At 50.8% G+C, this 13,357-nt stretch overlaps 1 protein-coding gene across 2 annotated transcripts in view; it reads left to right on the top strand.

Moving 5' to 3' along the window:
- The window catches only part of CCDC28B (coiled-coil domain containing 28B), an 80,080-nt gene that overhangs the window by 28,866 nt on the left and 37,857 nt on the right, over positions 1-13,357 (top strand). For both annotated transcript variants that reach the window (XR_011279567.1, XM_069622488.1), the window contains exon 3: positions 6,829-6,992. Coding sequence is in view for 1 of the 2 variants with exons in the window: in XM_069622488.1 (XP_069478589.1) it covers positions 6,829-6,992 (164 nt within the window). In the remaining variant the exon portion in view is untranslated. The remainder of the gene's footprint in view (positions 1-6,828; positions 6,993-13,357) is intronic.

The raw sequence follows: 13,357 nt of genomic DNA, 5'->3' as shown, positions 1-13,357 counted from the left end.
ACATCTCTGTGTAGTGGCCCATTGTGTAGTGGGCCATGGTGGGAGGAAATCTTTGTGTAGTGGCCCATGGTGGGTGGAAATCTCTGTGTAGTGGCCCATGGTGGGTGGAAATCTTTGTGTAGTGGCCCATGGTGGGTGGAAATCTCTGTGTAGTGGCCCATTGTGCAGTGGGCCATGGTGGGTGGAAATCTTTGTGTAGTGGCCCATGGTGGGTGGAAATCTGTGTGTAGTGGCCCATTGTGTAGTGGGCCATGGTGAGTGGAAATCTCTGTGTAGTGGCCCATGGTGGGTGGAAATCTTTGTCTAGTGGCCCATGGTGGGTGGAAATCTTTGTCTAGTGGCCCATGGTGGGTGGAAATCTTTGTGTAGTGGCCCATGGTGGGTGGAAATGTGTGTGTAGTGGCCCATTGTGCAGTGGCCCATGGTGAGTGGAAATCTTTGTCTAGTGGCCCATGGTGGGTGGAAATCTTTGTCTAGTGGCCCATGGTGGGTGGAAATCTTTGTCTAGTGGCCCATGGTGGGTGGAAATCTTTGTGTAGTGGCCCATGGTGGGTGGAAATGTGTGTGTAGTGGCCCATTGTGTAGTGGCCCATGGTGGGTGGAAATCTCTGTGTAGTGGCCCATTTTGTAGTGGCCCATGGTGGGTGGAAATCTCTGTGTAGTGGGCCATTGTGTAGTGGGCCATGGTGGGTGAAAATCTCTGTGTAGTGGCCCATGGTGGGTGGAATTCTCTGTGTAGTGGCCCATGGCGGGTGGAAATCTGTATAGTGGCCCATGGGGGTTGAAAACTCTGTGTAGTGGCCCATGGTGGGTGGAAATCTCTGTGTAGTGGCCCATGGTGGGTGGACATCTTTGTAGTGGCCCATGGCGGGTGGAAATGTTTGTGTAGTGGCCACAGTGGGTGGACATCTTTGTAGTGGCCCATGGTGGGTGGAAATCTTTGTGTACTGGGCCATGGTGGGTGGAAATCTGCGTAGTGGCCCATGGTGGAGGGAAGTCTTTGTGTAGTGGCCCATGGTGGGGGGAAATCTTTGTGTAGTGTCCCATGGTGGGTGGAAATCTTTCTGTAGTGGCCCATGGTGGGTGGAAATCTTTCTGTAGTGGCCCATGGTGGGTGGAAATCTTTGTGTAGTGGCCCATGGCGGGTGGAAATCTCTGTGTAGTGGCCCATTGTGGGTGGGAATCTCTGTGTAGTGGGCCATTTTGTAGTGGGCCATGGTGGGTGGAAATCTTTGTGTAGTGGCCCCCTGGTGGGTGGAAATCTTTGTGTAGTGGCCTATGGTGGGTGGAAATCTTTGTGTAGTGGCCCATGGTGGGTGGACATCTCTGTGTAGTGGCCCATTGTGCAGTGGGCCATGGTGGGAGGAAATCTTTGTGTAGTGGCCCATGGTGGGTGGAAATCTCTGTGTAGTGGCCCATGGTGGGTGGAAATCTTTGTGTAGTGGCCCATGGTGGGTGGAAATCTCTGTGTAGTGGCCCATTGTGCAGTGGGCCATGGGGGGTGGAAATCTTTGTGTAGTGGCCCATGGTGGGTGGAAATCTGTGTGTAGTGGCCCATTGTGTAGTGGGCCATGGTGAGTGGAAATCTCTGTGTAGTCGCCCATGGTGAGTGGAAATCTTTGTCTAGTGGCCCATGGTGGGTGGAAATCTTTGTCTAGTGGCCCATGGTGGGTGGAAATCTTTGTCTAGTGGCCCATGGTGGGTGGAAATGTGTGTGTAGTGGCCCATTGTGTAGTGGCCCATGGTGAGTGGAAATCTTTGTCTAGTGGCCCATGGTGGGTGGAAATCTTTGTCTAGAGGCCCATGGTGGGTGGAACTCTTAGTGGCCCATGGTGGGTGGAAATCTCTGTGTAGTGGCCCATGGCGGGTGGAAATCTCTGTCTAGTGGCCCATGGCGGGTGGAAATCTTTGTCTAGTGGCCCATGGTGGGTGGAAATCTTTGTCTAGTGGCCCATGGTGGGTGGAAATCTTTGTGTAGTGGCCCATGGTGGGTGGAAATGTGTGTGTAGTGGCCCATTGTGCAGTGGCCCATGGTGGGTGGAAATCTCTGTGTAGTGGCCCATTTTGTAGTGGCCCATGGTGGGTGGAAATCTCTGTGTAGTGGGCCATTGTCTAGTGGGCCATGGTGGGTGAAAATCTCTGTGTAGTGGCCCATGGTGGGTGGAATTCTCTGTGTAGTGGCCCATGGCGGGTGGAAATCTGTGTAGTGGCCCATGGGGGTTGAAAACTCTGTGTAGTGGCCCATGGTGGGTGGAAATCTCTGTGTAGTGGCCCATGGTGGGTGGACATCTTTGTAGTGGCCCATGGCGGGTGGAAATGTTTGTGTAGTGGCCACAGTGGGTGGACATCTTTGTAGTGGCCCATGGCGGTTGGAAATGTGTGTGTAGTGGCCACAGTGGGTGGACATCTTTGTAGTGGCCCATGGTGGGTGGAAATCTTTGTGTACTGGGCCATGGTGGGTGGAAATCTGCGTAGTGGCCCATGGTGGAGGGAAGTCTTTGTGTAGTGGCCCATGGTGGGGGGAAATCTTTGTGTAGTGTCCCATGGTGGGTGGAAATCTTTCTGTAGTGGCCCATGGTGGGTGGAAATCTTTGTGTAGTGGCCCATGGTGGGTGGAAATCTTTGTGTAGTGGCCCATGGCGGGTGGAAATCTCTGTGTAGTGGCCCATTGTGGGTGGGAATCTCTGTGTAGTGGGCCATTTTGTAGTGGGCCATGGTGGGTGGAAATCTTTGTGTAGTGGCCCCCTGGTGGGTGGAAATCTTTGTGTAGTGGCCTATGGTGGGTGGAAATCTTTGTGTAGTGGCCCATGGTGGGTGGACATCTCTGTGTAGTGGCCCATTGTGCAGTGGGCCATGGTGGGAGGAAATCTTTGTGTAGTGGCCCATGGTGGGTGGAAATCTCTGTGTAGTGGCCCATGGTGGGTGGAAATCTTTGTGTAGTGGCCCATGGTGGGTGGAAATCTCTGTGTAGTGGCCCATTGTGCAGTGGGCCATGGTGGGAGGAAATCTTTGTGTAGTGGCCCATGGTGGGTGGAAATCTCTGTGTAGTGGCCCATGGTGGGTGGAAATCTTTGTGTAGTGGCCCATGGTGGGTGGAAATCTCTGTGTAGTGGCCCATTGTGCAGTGGGCCATGGTGGGTGGAAATCTTTGTGTAGTGGCCCATGGTGGGTGGAAATCTGTGTGTAGTGGCCCATTGTGTAGTGGGCCATGGTGAGTGGAAATCTCTGTGTAGTGGCCCATGGTGAGTGGAAATCTTTGTCTAGTGGCCCATGGTGGGTGGAAATCTTTGTCTAGTGGCCCATGGTGGGTGGAAATCTTTGTCTAGTGGCCCATGGTGGGTGGAAATCTTTGTCTAGTGGCCCATGGTGGGTGGAAATGTGTGTGTAGTGGCCCATTGTGTAGTGGCCCATGGTGAGTGGAAATCTTTGTCTAGTGGCCCATGGTGGGTGGAAATCTTTGTCTAGAGGCCCATGGTGGGTGGAACTCTTAGTGGCCCATGGTGGGTGGAAATCTCTGTGTAGTGGCCCATGGCGGGTGGAAATCTCTGTCTAGTGGCCCATGCCGGGTGGAAATCTCTGTCTAGTGGCCCATGGTAGGTGGAAATCTTTGTGTAGTGGCCCATGGTGGGTGGAAATCTTTGTGTAGTGGCCCATGGCAGGTGGAAATATCTGTGTAGTGGCCCATGGTAGGTGGAAATCTCTGTGTAGTGGCCCATTTTGTAGTGGGCCATGGTGGGTGGTAATCTTTGTGTAGTGGGCCATTGTCTAGTGGGCCATGGTGGGTGAAAATCTCTGTGTAGTAGCCCATGGTGGGTGGAAATCTGTGTAGTGGCCCATGGCGGGTGGAAATCTGTGTAGTGGCCCATGGTGGGTGGACATCTTTGTAGTGGCCCATGACGGGTGGAAATGTTTGTGTAGTGGCCACAGTGGGTGGACATCTTTGTAGTGGCCCATGGTGGGTGGAAATCTTTCTGTACTGGCCCATGATGGGTGGAAATCTGCATAGTGGCCCATCGTGGAGGGAAGTCTTTGTGTAGTGGCCTATGGTGGGGGGAAATCTTTGTGTAGTGTCCCATGGTGGGTGGAAATCTTTCTGTAGTGGCCCATGGTGGGTGGAAATCTCTGTGTAGTGGCCCATGGTGGGTGGAAATCTCTGTGTAGTGGCCCATTGTGTAGTGGCCCATGGTGATTGGAAATCTTTGTCGAGTGGCCCATGGTGGGTGGAAATCTCTGTGTAGTGGCCCATGGTGGGTGGAAATCTTTGTCTAGAGGCCCATGGTGGGTGGAACTCTTAGTGGCCCATGGTGGGTGGAAATCTCTGTGAAGTGGCGGTGGAAATCTTTGTGTAGTGGCCCATGGCGGGTGGAAATCTCTGTCTAGTGGCCCATGGTAGGTGGAAATCTTTCTGTAGTGGCCCATGGTGGGTGGAAATCTCTGTGTAGTGGCCCATTTTGTAGTGGGCCATGGTGGGTGGTAATCTTTGTGTAGTGGGCCATTGTCTAGTGGGCCATGGTGGGTGAAAATCTCTGTGTAGTGGCCCATGGCGGGTGGAAATCTCTGTGTAGTGGCCCATGGCGGGTGGAAATCTGTGTAGTGGCCCATGGCGGGTGGAAATCTCTGTGTAGTGGCCCATGGTGGGTGGAAATATCTGTGAAGCGGCCATGGTGGGTGGAAATCTTTGTGTAGTGGCCCATGGCGGGTGGAAATCTCTGTCTAGTGGCCCATGGTAGGTGGAAATCTTTCTGTAGTGGCCCATGGTGGGTGGAAATCTCTGTGTAGTGGCCCATTTTGTAGTGGGCCATGGTGGGTGGTAATCTTTGTGTAGTGGGCCATTGTCTAGTGGGCCATGGTGGGTGAAAATCTCTGTGTAGTGGCCCATGGCGGGTGGAAATCTCTGTGTAGTGGCCCATGGCGGGTGGAAATCTGTGTAGTGGCCCATGGCGGGTGGAAATCTCTGTGTAGTGGCCCATGGTGGGTGGAAATATCTGTGTAGTGGCCCATGGTGGGTGGACATCTTTGTAGTGGCCCATGGTGGGTGGAAATGTTTGTGTAGTGGCCACAGTGGGTGGACATCTTTGTAGTGGCCCATGGTGGGTGGAAATCTTTGTGTACTGGCCCATGGTGGGTGGAAATCCGCACAGTGGCCCATGGTGGAGGGAAGTCTTTGTGTAGTGGCCCATGGTGGGGGGAAATCTTTGTGTAGTGTCCCATGGTTGGTGGAAATCTTTCTGTAGTGGCCCATGGTGGGTGGAAATCTTTCTGTAGTGGCCCATGGCGGGTGGAAATCTCTGTGTAGTGGCCCATTGTGGGTGGGAATCTCTGTGTAGTGGGCCATTTTGTAGTGGGCCATGGTGGGTGGAAATCTTTGTGTAGTGGCCCCCTGGTGGGTGGAAATCTTTGTGTAGTGGCCCATGGTGGGTGGAAATCTCTGTGTAGTGGCCCATGGTGGGTGGAAATCTGTGTAGTGGCCCATGGTGGGTGGAAATCTGTGTAGTGGCCCATGGTGGGTGTAAATCTCTGTGTAGTGGCCCATGGTGGGTGGACATCTTTATAGTGGCCCATGGTGCATGGAAATGTTTGTAGTGGCCCATGCTGGGTGGAAATCTGTGTAGTGGCCCATGGTGGGTGGAAATCTGTGTAGTGGACCATGGTGGGTGGAAATCTTTGTGTAGTGGCCCATGGTGGGTGGACATCTCTGTGTAGTGGCCCATTGTGTAGTGGGCCATGGTGGGTGGAAATCTTTCTGTAGTGGCCCATGGTGGGTGGAAATCTTTGTGTAGTGGCCCATGGCGGGTGGAAATCTCTGTGTAGTGGCCCATTGTGGGTGGGAATCTCTGTGTAGTGGGCCATTTTGTAGTAGGCCATGGTGGGTGGAAATCTTTGTGTAGGGGCCCATGGTGGGTGGAAATATTTGTGTAGGGGCCCATAGTGAGTGGAAATCTCTGTGTAGTAGCCCATGGTGGGTGGAAATCTTTGTCTAGTGGCCCATGGTGGGTGGAAATCTCTGTCTAGTGGCCCATGGTGGGTGGAAATCTTTGTCTAGTGGCCCATGGTGGGTAGAAATATTTGTGTAGTGGCCTATGGTGGGTGAAAATCTTTGTGTAGTGGCGCATGGTGGGTGGAAATCTCTGTGTAGTGGCCCATTGTGTAGTCGGCAATGGTGGGTGGTATTCTCTGTGTCGTGGCCCATTGTGGGTGGTAGTCTCTGTGTAGTGGCCCATTGTGGGTGGAAATGTTTGTGTAGTGGCCCATGGTGGGTGGAAATCTTTGTGTAGTTGCCCATGGTCGGTGGATCTTTGTGTAGGGGCCCATGGTCGGTGGACCTCTCTGTGTAGTGGCCCATGGTGGGTGGAAATCTTTGTCTAGTGGCCCATGGTGGGTGGAAATCTCTGTGTAGTGGCCCATTGTGTAGTGGGCAATGGTGGGTGGTAATCTCTGTGTAGTGGCCCATTGTGGGTGGTAATCTCTGTGTAGTGGCCCATTGTAGGTGGAAATGTTTGTGTAGTGGCCCATGGTGGGATGGAAAACTTTGTGTAGTTGTCCATGGTGGGTGGATCTTTGTGTAGGGGCCCATGGTGGGTGGATATCTCTGTGTAGTGGCCCATGGTGGGTGGTAATCTCTGTGTAGTGGCCCATGGTGGGTGGAAATGTTTGTGTTTTGGCCCATGGTGGGTGGAAATGTTTGTGTAGTGGCCCATGGTGGGTGGAAATCTTTGTGTTGTGGCCCGTGGTGGGTGATGGGTTTTTTGTGGTAGTTATGGAATGACGTAGTGGCTTCTTGGGTGTCACCTCTTTTCTTACCCCAACTCCTTTCCCTGTCTCCCACAGGCCAACCAAGGACAAGGGTCGCGCTCCGCAGCCAGCAGGCAGCTCGGTGGGTGGGGCGCCTCTGCAGCACTCCTTCCTGACGGACGTGTCGGACGTGTGCGACATGGAGAGCGGCCTCCTCAACCTCCTCAACGACTTCCACTCGGGGAAACTTCAAGCCTTTGGTGAGCAGGCAAGCGCACGAGGGTCTCAAAGGGACTGCTTTTCTCAGTGTGAAGGCCCCCCTGCTATTAACATGGGTGGAACTTTCAGCTCTTTGGAAAGGACTGGCTTTTGGAAGTACTCGCCTATTGTGGGGCACTGGGCAGCCCTTATGGCTATCGGTGCGGTGCATTCTGTCCCCAGTCAGGGACGTCATTTCACCAAAATGCCAGGGGTAGCGGAAGTGACATCACACAGCCCTTGACCTCTGATGACCTCACAGGAAGTGATGTAATTTCACCCCACCCCAAATTTACATCACGGGAAGCGATGGAACACAACCTTTCACCCCTTGACAAAACAGGAAGTGGCATCACCTAGCATTGTTACCAAATGTCTGTGAATACAGGCAGACATCCAACGCCAAATGATGATGTGTTATTATATAGCACTTCCGCTTCAGCGCTTTATAAAGAATAAATATACATACAATATCACCCAACCTCTGTTGGTACTCATTTATAGACCTCAGATGGATGAAAGGCTGAGTTGGGCTTGTTGGGATTCAAACCTGCAACCTGCAGATCACAAACACATCACAGCAAGGGCTCAACCCACTGAGCTATCTTACCAGGTATAGCTATCTTACCGGCTATAGTAAAATGACCAGTTACATGTCTGAATGTTCTCAGAGTCAGAAAGCAAATTACACTCTGTAGTGAAAACCATTAAACTGGTAACTGAGATTTAACAGCAGGCCAGTTAATCTGCAGGTCTGGGGCAAAGTTGGCCACATGTCAAGCCTGCATGGATCTACTTTTCAGGCTTCAGAAGTTGGCAAAATACATACCATTGGGAGGGTTCATAACTGTGTATTAAATAATTTAGAGTAGCGCAGGGAAAGCAGCGCACTCGCACGGCATCCTGTACTCTTGGCACTCGTTACCTGACAAATGCAAACAAACATTCTGAACAGCATGCCAGGGAGATAGGAAAGATAGGCACATTACAACAAAGCATTAATTGTGGCACCATGAAATCAAGGGCCACTTTATGTGCTATGTCAACCATTGCTACACTGTACACAAGCTTTTAGGCACAAGGATTTTGTCAAGTGACCGAGGCCACCGAGATGGAACGTCTTGTGATGATCATAACAGAGACCATGCCATAAAAAAACATGCTATAACTGCAACCTGCGAAAAGCAAAATACATATAGTTTTTGTACGGTGAATTTGAAATGTTTAAGAACACACTAAATCAGTAACTGAACCCCTTGAGCGTGCCTAAAATAAACCTTTAATAAGTCTAGCAATTATTGTATAGAATTCCAGAAAGACTATTTGTTATTCTTATTCTTTCTTATTTAGGGTCACTGCTCAAAGTGTTACACTTGTGGAACCCCCGGTTTTGTTAAGAGGCCTGAACAAGAAAGCCAGCCTCCCCAGAAACAAAGACCCACATGGTGCTGGCCACAGCCTAGAAGCTTCCATTTAAAAAAGAAAAAAAAGAAGAAAAGAAACGTGTTTTTTGTGTTAGAAAGGGGGACCTCAGGGGTCCCAGTTGTGACCCCTGGCGACCCCCAATGACGTTGTGGTCCCTAGTTTGGGATTCCTGTATCATTTTACTGTAGCACACATCACCTTACAGTTCGGTGCTGCCGGAGTACTCTGTGTCCCTTTTTCTTTTCCCTTAGTAACATTTTTGTTGCCTTTTTGATGTGTTCAGGTTCTACACATTTATTTTGATTGTACTCGTGTGCACATTACATTTTTTACCACATAAATGCTGTTTTAAGTACCATATACTCAGAGTGGCCGTGTCAGGCATTTTTCACCGTGCTCCTTGGCCACCTTGTCTTTTTGACCTTCTTCCGGCCTTCCCGGGTCAGGAAATGTCAGATAACTCCGGCCCTTTGGTAGGGTTGCCTTGTCCAAATCCACACGCCAGCCACTGGATGTCTGCTGAAGGGGCAGACGGTGAGAAGGTTGTGAGGAAGCCCTGCTAATGTCTCCAGAGGTCTGCGGCAAGTTCTGCCTATGCCAGCAGACACCGCGCTTCTCAAGAGACCAGAGAGGGCTGGCAGACCGGTGCTTGCTTCCCTTAGTCTCACAGGCACAGCTGGGTTGCAAGCGTTGCTGCTCGACCCTGTGCAGTCAGAGACAGAGGAGCAAACACTGGAGGCCCTGTGGAACAGTACTGCCCTTTTCTTATTCTTGTGAGTACTGCATCAACAGGACCATATCCCACTCAGCCAATCAAAAGCCAGCCCACCTCTTCCATTCATTCCTGTGAGAGTCCAACTCCTGGTTCAGCAGATCCGGACCGCAGGAACCCCAGGAGACCGAGAGCCCGACTCGATATCTCATGTACCGGCATGACTTTGGACATTGTGATTGTCACGACCTCAGAACACTAAAAGGTCACTTATCTGTAGCCTGCACAACCTCACAGATTCAGAAATGACAGATGGCTGTGTGGACATTCTCTAATTGAATCCTGCATGTGTGATTACACTGCATCTTAACCATCTTGCTCCCCTCCTAAGAGTTGTCCTTGACTTCCAAGCCACTCCTAACCCAAGGAGAGCCTGGGGAGAGCTGGTGGCAGACTCTGTTGTCAAGCTGTGGCTCGCTTCTCGCATCCCTTGAACTCGGGGAGGAGAGATCCCATCCTAACTGGATCTTTGAGGAAGTACATAATCTCCTTTTGAGCATGGGAGCTTGTGAGGTATCTGGGCCTGTTCCTCCAGCACAGGGGCCTGTAATGATTTGCTCCGGACCCTTCACGACAGGCATTCCTACACTCGCAGGTAAACATTTTCTCAGGCACACCAACATTCTCTCATGCATCATTCCCAACCATGATACAACACATCTCCCTACAGGGAACACTCATATCTTTTTTTTGTGAGAGATGCAACTCAGAATAAAGGCGGAGGGCGTCCCCCTCAACATACTTGCTGTGCCTCCAACAGCGGCCACTCATTCGTACGGAAGGCGTCCCCCCACCCCCCTATCTATCCATACTCTGCTTCTCTTAGTCGCGTGAATGGGAAGGCGTCACCTCTTTATTCACAAACACGTCTGATCCATTCCTCACCTCACCTGAACTCTGCGTGCGTACACAATATCCATTGACCAAACCTCATGCCGGAGCAGAGATCCCACTCCATTTCGGTGCATACAATTGTGTTGGCGGTGTGTCGCCACAAATCATACCTCATTCAAATACCCTTACCATACTCTACTATGCTAGCACACTGACAATTTAATATTTTGACATTGCCCTAACAGTCCCCAGCGGAAACATCTGTTGACCTCAACCTCCTTAAACGGGTCACACTAGCCATACTTCCCACAGACACCTTTTTACTAAAAGGTCTAAATACCCTTCTTTTAACGAGATAAGAAATGCATCCTAAATTTCTATAGCTGTGATCAGCTCTAACCGGCAAATTCTCAAAACACGTTAGTCACATGCATTTTCACATAACATCTAGCATTTTCCACTGTATCTGCTTGCATTGGCATTGCCATAGCAGACACTGTGGGACTTGAAACCTGAAAGTCCATGTAGCGGGCAGCAACCATAAAGCTAACATTTCCTCAAAATTATTAAACTAACGCACTCGCACTAACCACTCTCACTTCAGTCCCACTCACCTCTTGCCTTATCAGTGCAGCTATTAAGTCTACAGTATTCCTAACAGCTATACATCAATGCACCTTAAACCAGACATGCGCTTAAAGCACACGTGCCACTCTAACCCAACACATAGTTTACATTTTTTCATTACTACTTCACATAAAAGGATATAGATTGTTTGTTGGCAGTGTATGTAATACACACTGTGTGCCTGTCCTCCTTCCACCACCAGGTCACCAGGTTTGCCGTGCCAAGGCGACGAAACAAAAACCACTCCAATTGGTTCTTTTACTGGCCTTGAAGAAAGATGGACTTCAACACATTCTGCATAGCCGGTTGAAGCCAGAATGTCATCCGCAGACGGTACATTCACTGCATGCCAGACCTTACGCTTAATAACCCGGTCACAATAACCAATCCTCTGATTGTTTTAGTGGATTGCGCCTCCAAGCGCCAGAACCGCAGCACCCTTGCATTCTCACACGACGAGGCTCTTCCTTGCGCAGCTCCTACTTGACATAGGATGTGCCATGACATCACTGTTCCGATGCACTAAACCCAATGCTCCTAGTCTCACAGCTCTGTAACCCCAGAAAAATAATCAAAGCTCTTTAGTCATCTTGTGTAGGTTCCATAAGTCGGCTTTATTCCATATTAGACAATGGACCTGATTCACAGAGCGGTTTCCAGTGGGATTGCGCCATTATAAAACGCTTCTGTGAATCAGGCCCCATGTCTCTTTAAGATGGTAAATGTGAACCACTAGCTCCCATCACCCAGGCTGGGCCTCTCCAACTGACATGCAGTGGAACCTTGAGAACAGGCATTCCTACACTCACAACCAAACATTCCCTCAGGCACTCCAACATTCTGTCAGGCACACCAGCATTCTGTCAGGCACACCAGCATTCTGTCAGGCACACCAGCATTCTCTCAGGCACACCAGCATTCTGTCAGGCACACCAACATTCGCTCATGCAGTCCAACATTCGCTCATGCACTCCAACATTCTCTCATGCATTCCAACACCAACATTCTCTCAGGCACGCCAACATTCTCTCAGCCACGCCAACATTCTCTCAGGCACGCCAACATTCTCTCAGGCACGCCAACATTCTCTCAGGCACGCCAACATTCTCTCAGGCACGCCAACATTCTCTCAGGCACGCCAACATTCTCTCAAGGCACACCAACATTCTGTCAGGCACACCAACATTCTGTCAGGCACACCAACATTCTCTCATGCAGTCCAACATTCTCTCATGCAGTCCAACATTCTCTCATGCATTCCAACACCAACATTCTCTCAGGCACACCGACATTCTCTCAGGCACACCGACATTCTCTCAGGCACACCGACATTCTCTCAGGCACACCGACATTCTTTCAGGCACACCGACATTCTCTCAGGCACACCGACATTCTCTCAGGCACTCCAACATTCTCTCAGGCACACCAACATTCTCTCAGGCACACCAACATTCTCTCAGGCACTCCAACATTCTCTCAGGCACTCCAACATTCTGTCGGGCACACCAACATTCTGTCGGGCACACCAACATTCTGTCGGGCACACCACATTCTCTCATGCACTCCAACATTCTGTCAGGCACACCAACATTCTGTCAGGCACACCAACATTCTGTCATGCATTCCCACATTCTGTCGGGCACACCAACATTCTGTCATGCATTCCCACATTCTGTCGGGCACACCAACATTCTCTCATGCACACCAACATTCTGTCGGGCACACCAACATTCTGTCGGGCACACCAACATTCTGTCGGGCACACCAACATTCGCTCATGCACACCAACATTCTCTCAGGCCCACCAACATTCGCTCATGCATTCCAACACCAACATTCTGTCAGGCACACCAACATTCTGTCAGGCACACCAACATTTTGTCAGGCACTGCAATATTCTCTCAGAGACACCAACATTCTCTCATGCATTCCAACACCAACATTCTGTCAGGCACACCAACCTTCTGTCAGGCACACCAACCTTCTGTCAGGCGCACCAACATTCTGTCAGGCGCACCAACATTCTGTCAGGCACACCAACATTCTGTCAGGCACACCAACATTCTGTCAGGCACACCAGCATTCTGTCAGGCACACCAGCATTCTGTCAGGCACTCCAACATTCTCTCATGTATTCCAACATTCTCTCAGGCACACCAACATTCTCTCAGGCACACCAACATTCTCTCATGCACTCCAACATTCTGTCGGGCACACCAACATTCTGTCGGGCACACCAACATTCTGTCGGGCACACCAACATTCTCTCAGGCACACCAACATTCTCTCAGGCACTCCAACATTCTCTCATGCATTCCAACATTCTCTCAGGCACACCGACATTCTCTCAGGCATTCCAACATTCTCTCAGGCACACCGACATTCTCTCAAGGCACACCGACATTCTCTCATGCACTCCAACATTCTCTCAGGCACACCAACATTCTGTCAGGCACACCCACATTCTGTCATGCATTCCCACATTCTGTCGGGCACACCAACATTCTGTCGGGCACACCAACATTCTGTCGGGCACACCAACATTCCGTCATGCACACCAACATTCTCTCGGGCACACCAACATTCTGTCGGGCACACCAACATTCTGTCGGGCACACCAACATTCGCTCAGGCACTCCAACATTCTCTCAGGCACACCAACATTCGCTCAGGCACACCAACATTCGCTCATGCATTCCAACACCAACA

The sequence above is a fragment of the Ambystoma mexicanum genome, chromosome 11, assembly GCF_040938575.1.
Source record: "Ambystoma mexicanum isolate Mex_15411 chromosome 11, UKY_AmexF1_1, whole genome shotgun sequence".
NCBI classification, from domain to species: domain Eukaryota; kingdom Metazoa; phylum Chordata; class Amphibia; order Caudata; family Ambystomatidae; genus Ambystoma; species Ambystoma mexicanum.
This window is presented reverse-complemented; position numbering and strand designations above follow the sequence as displayed.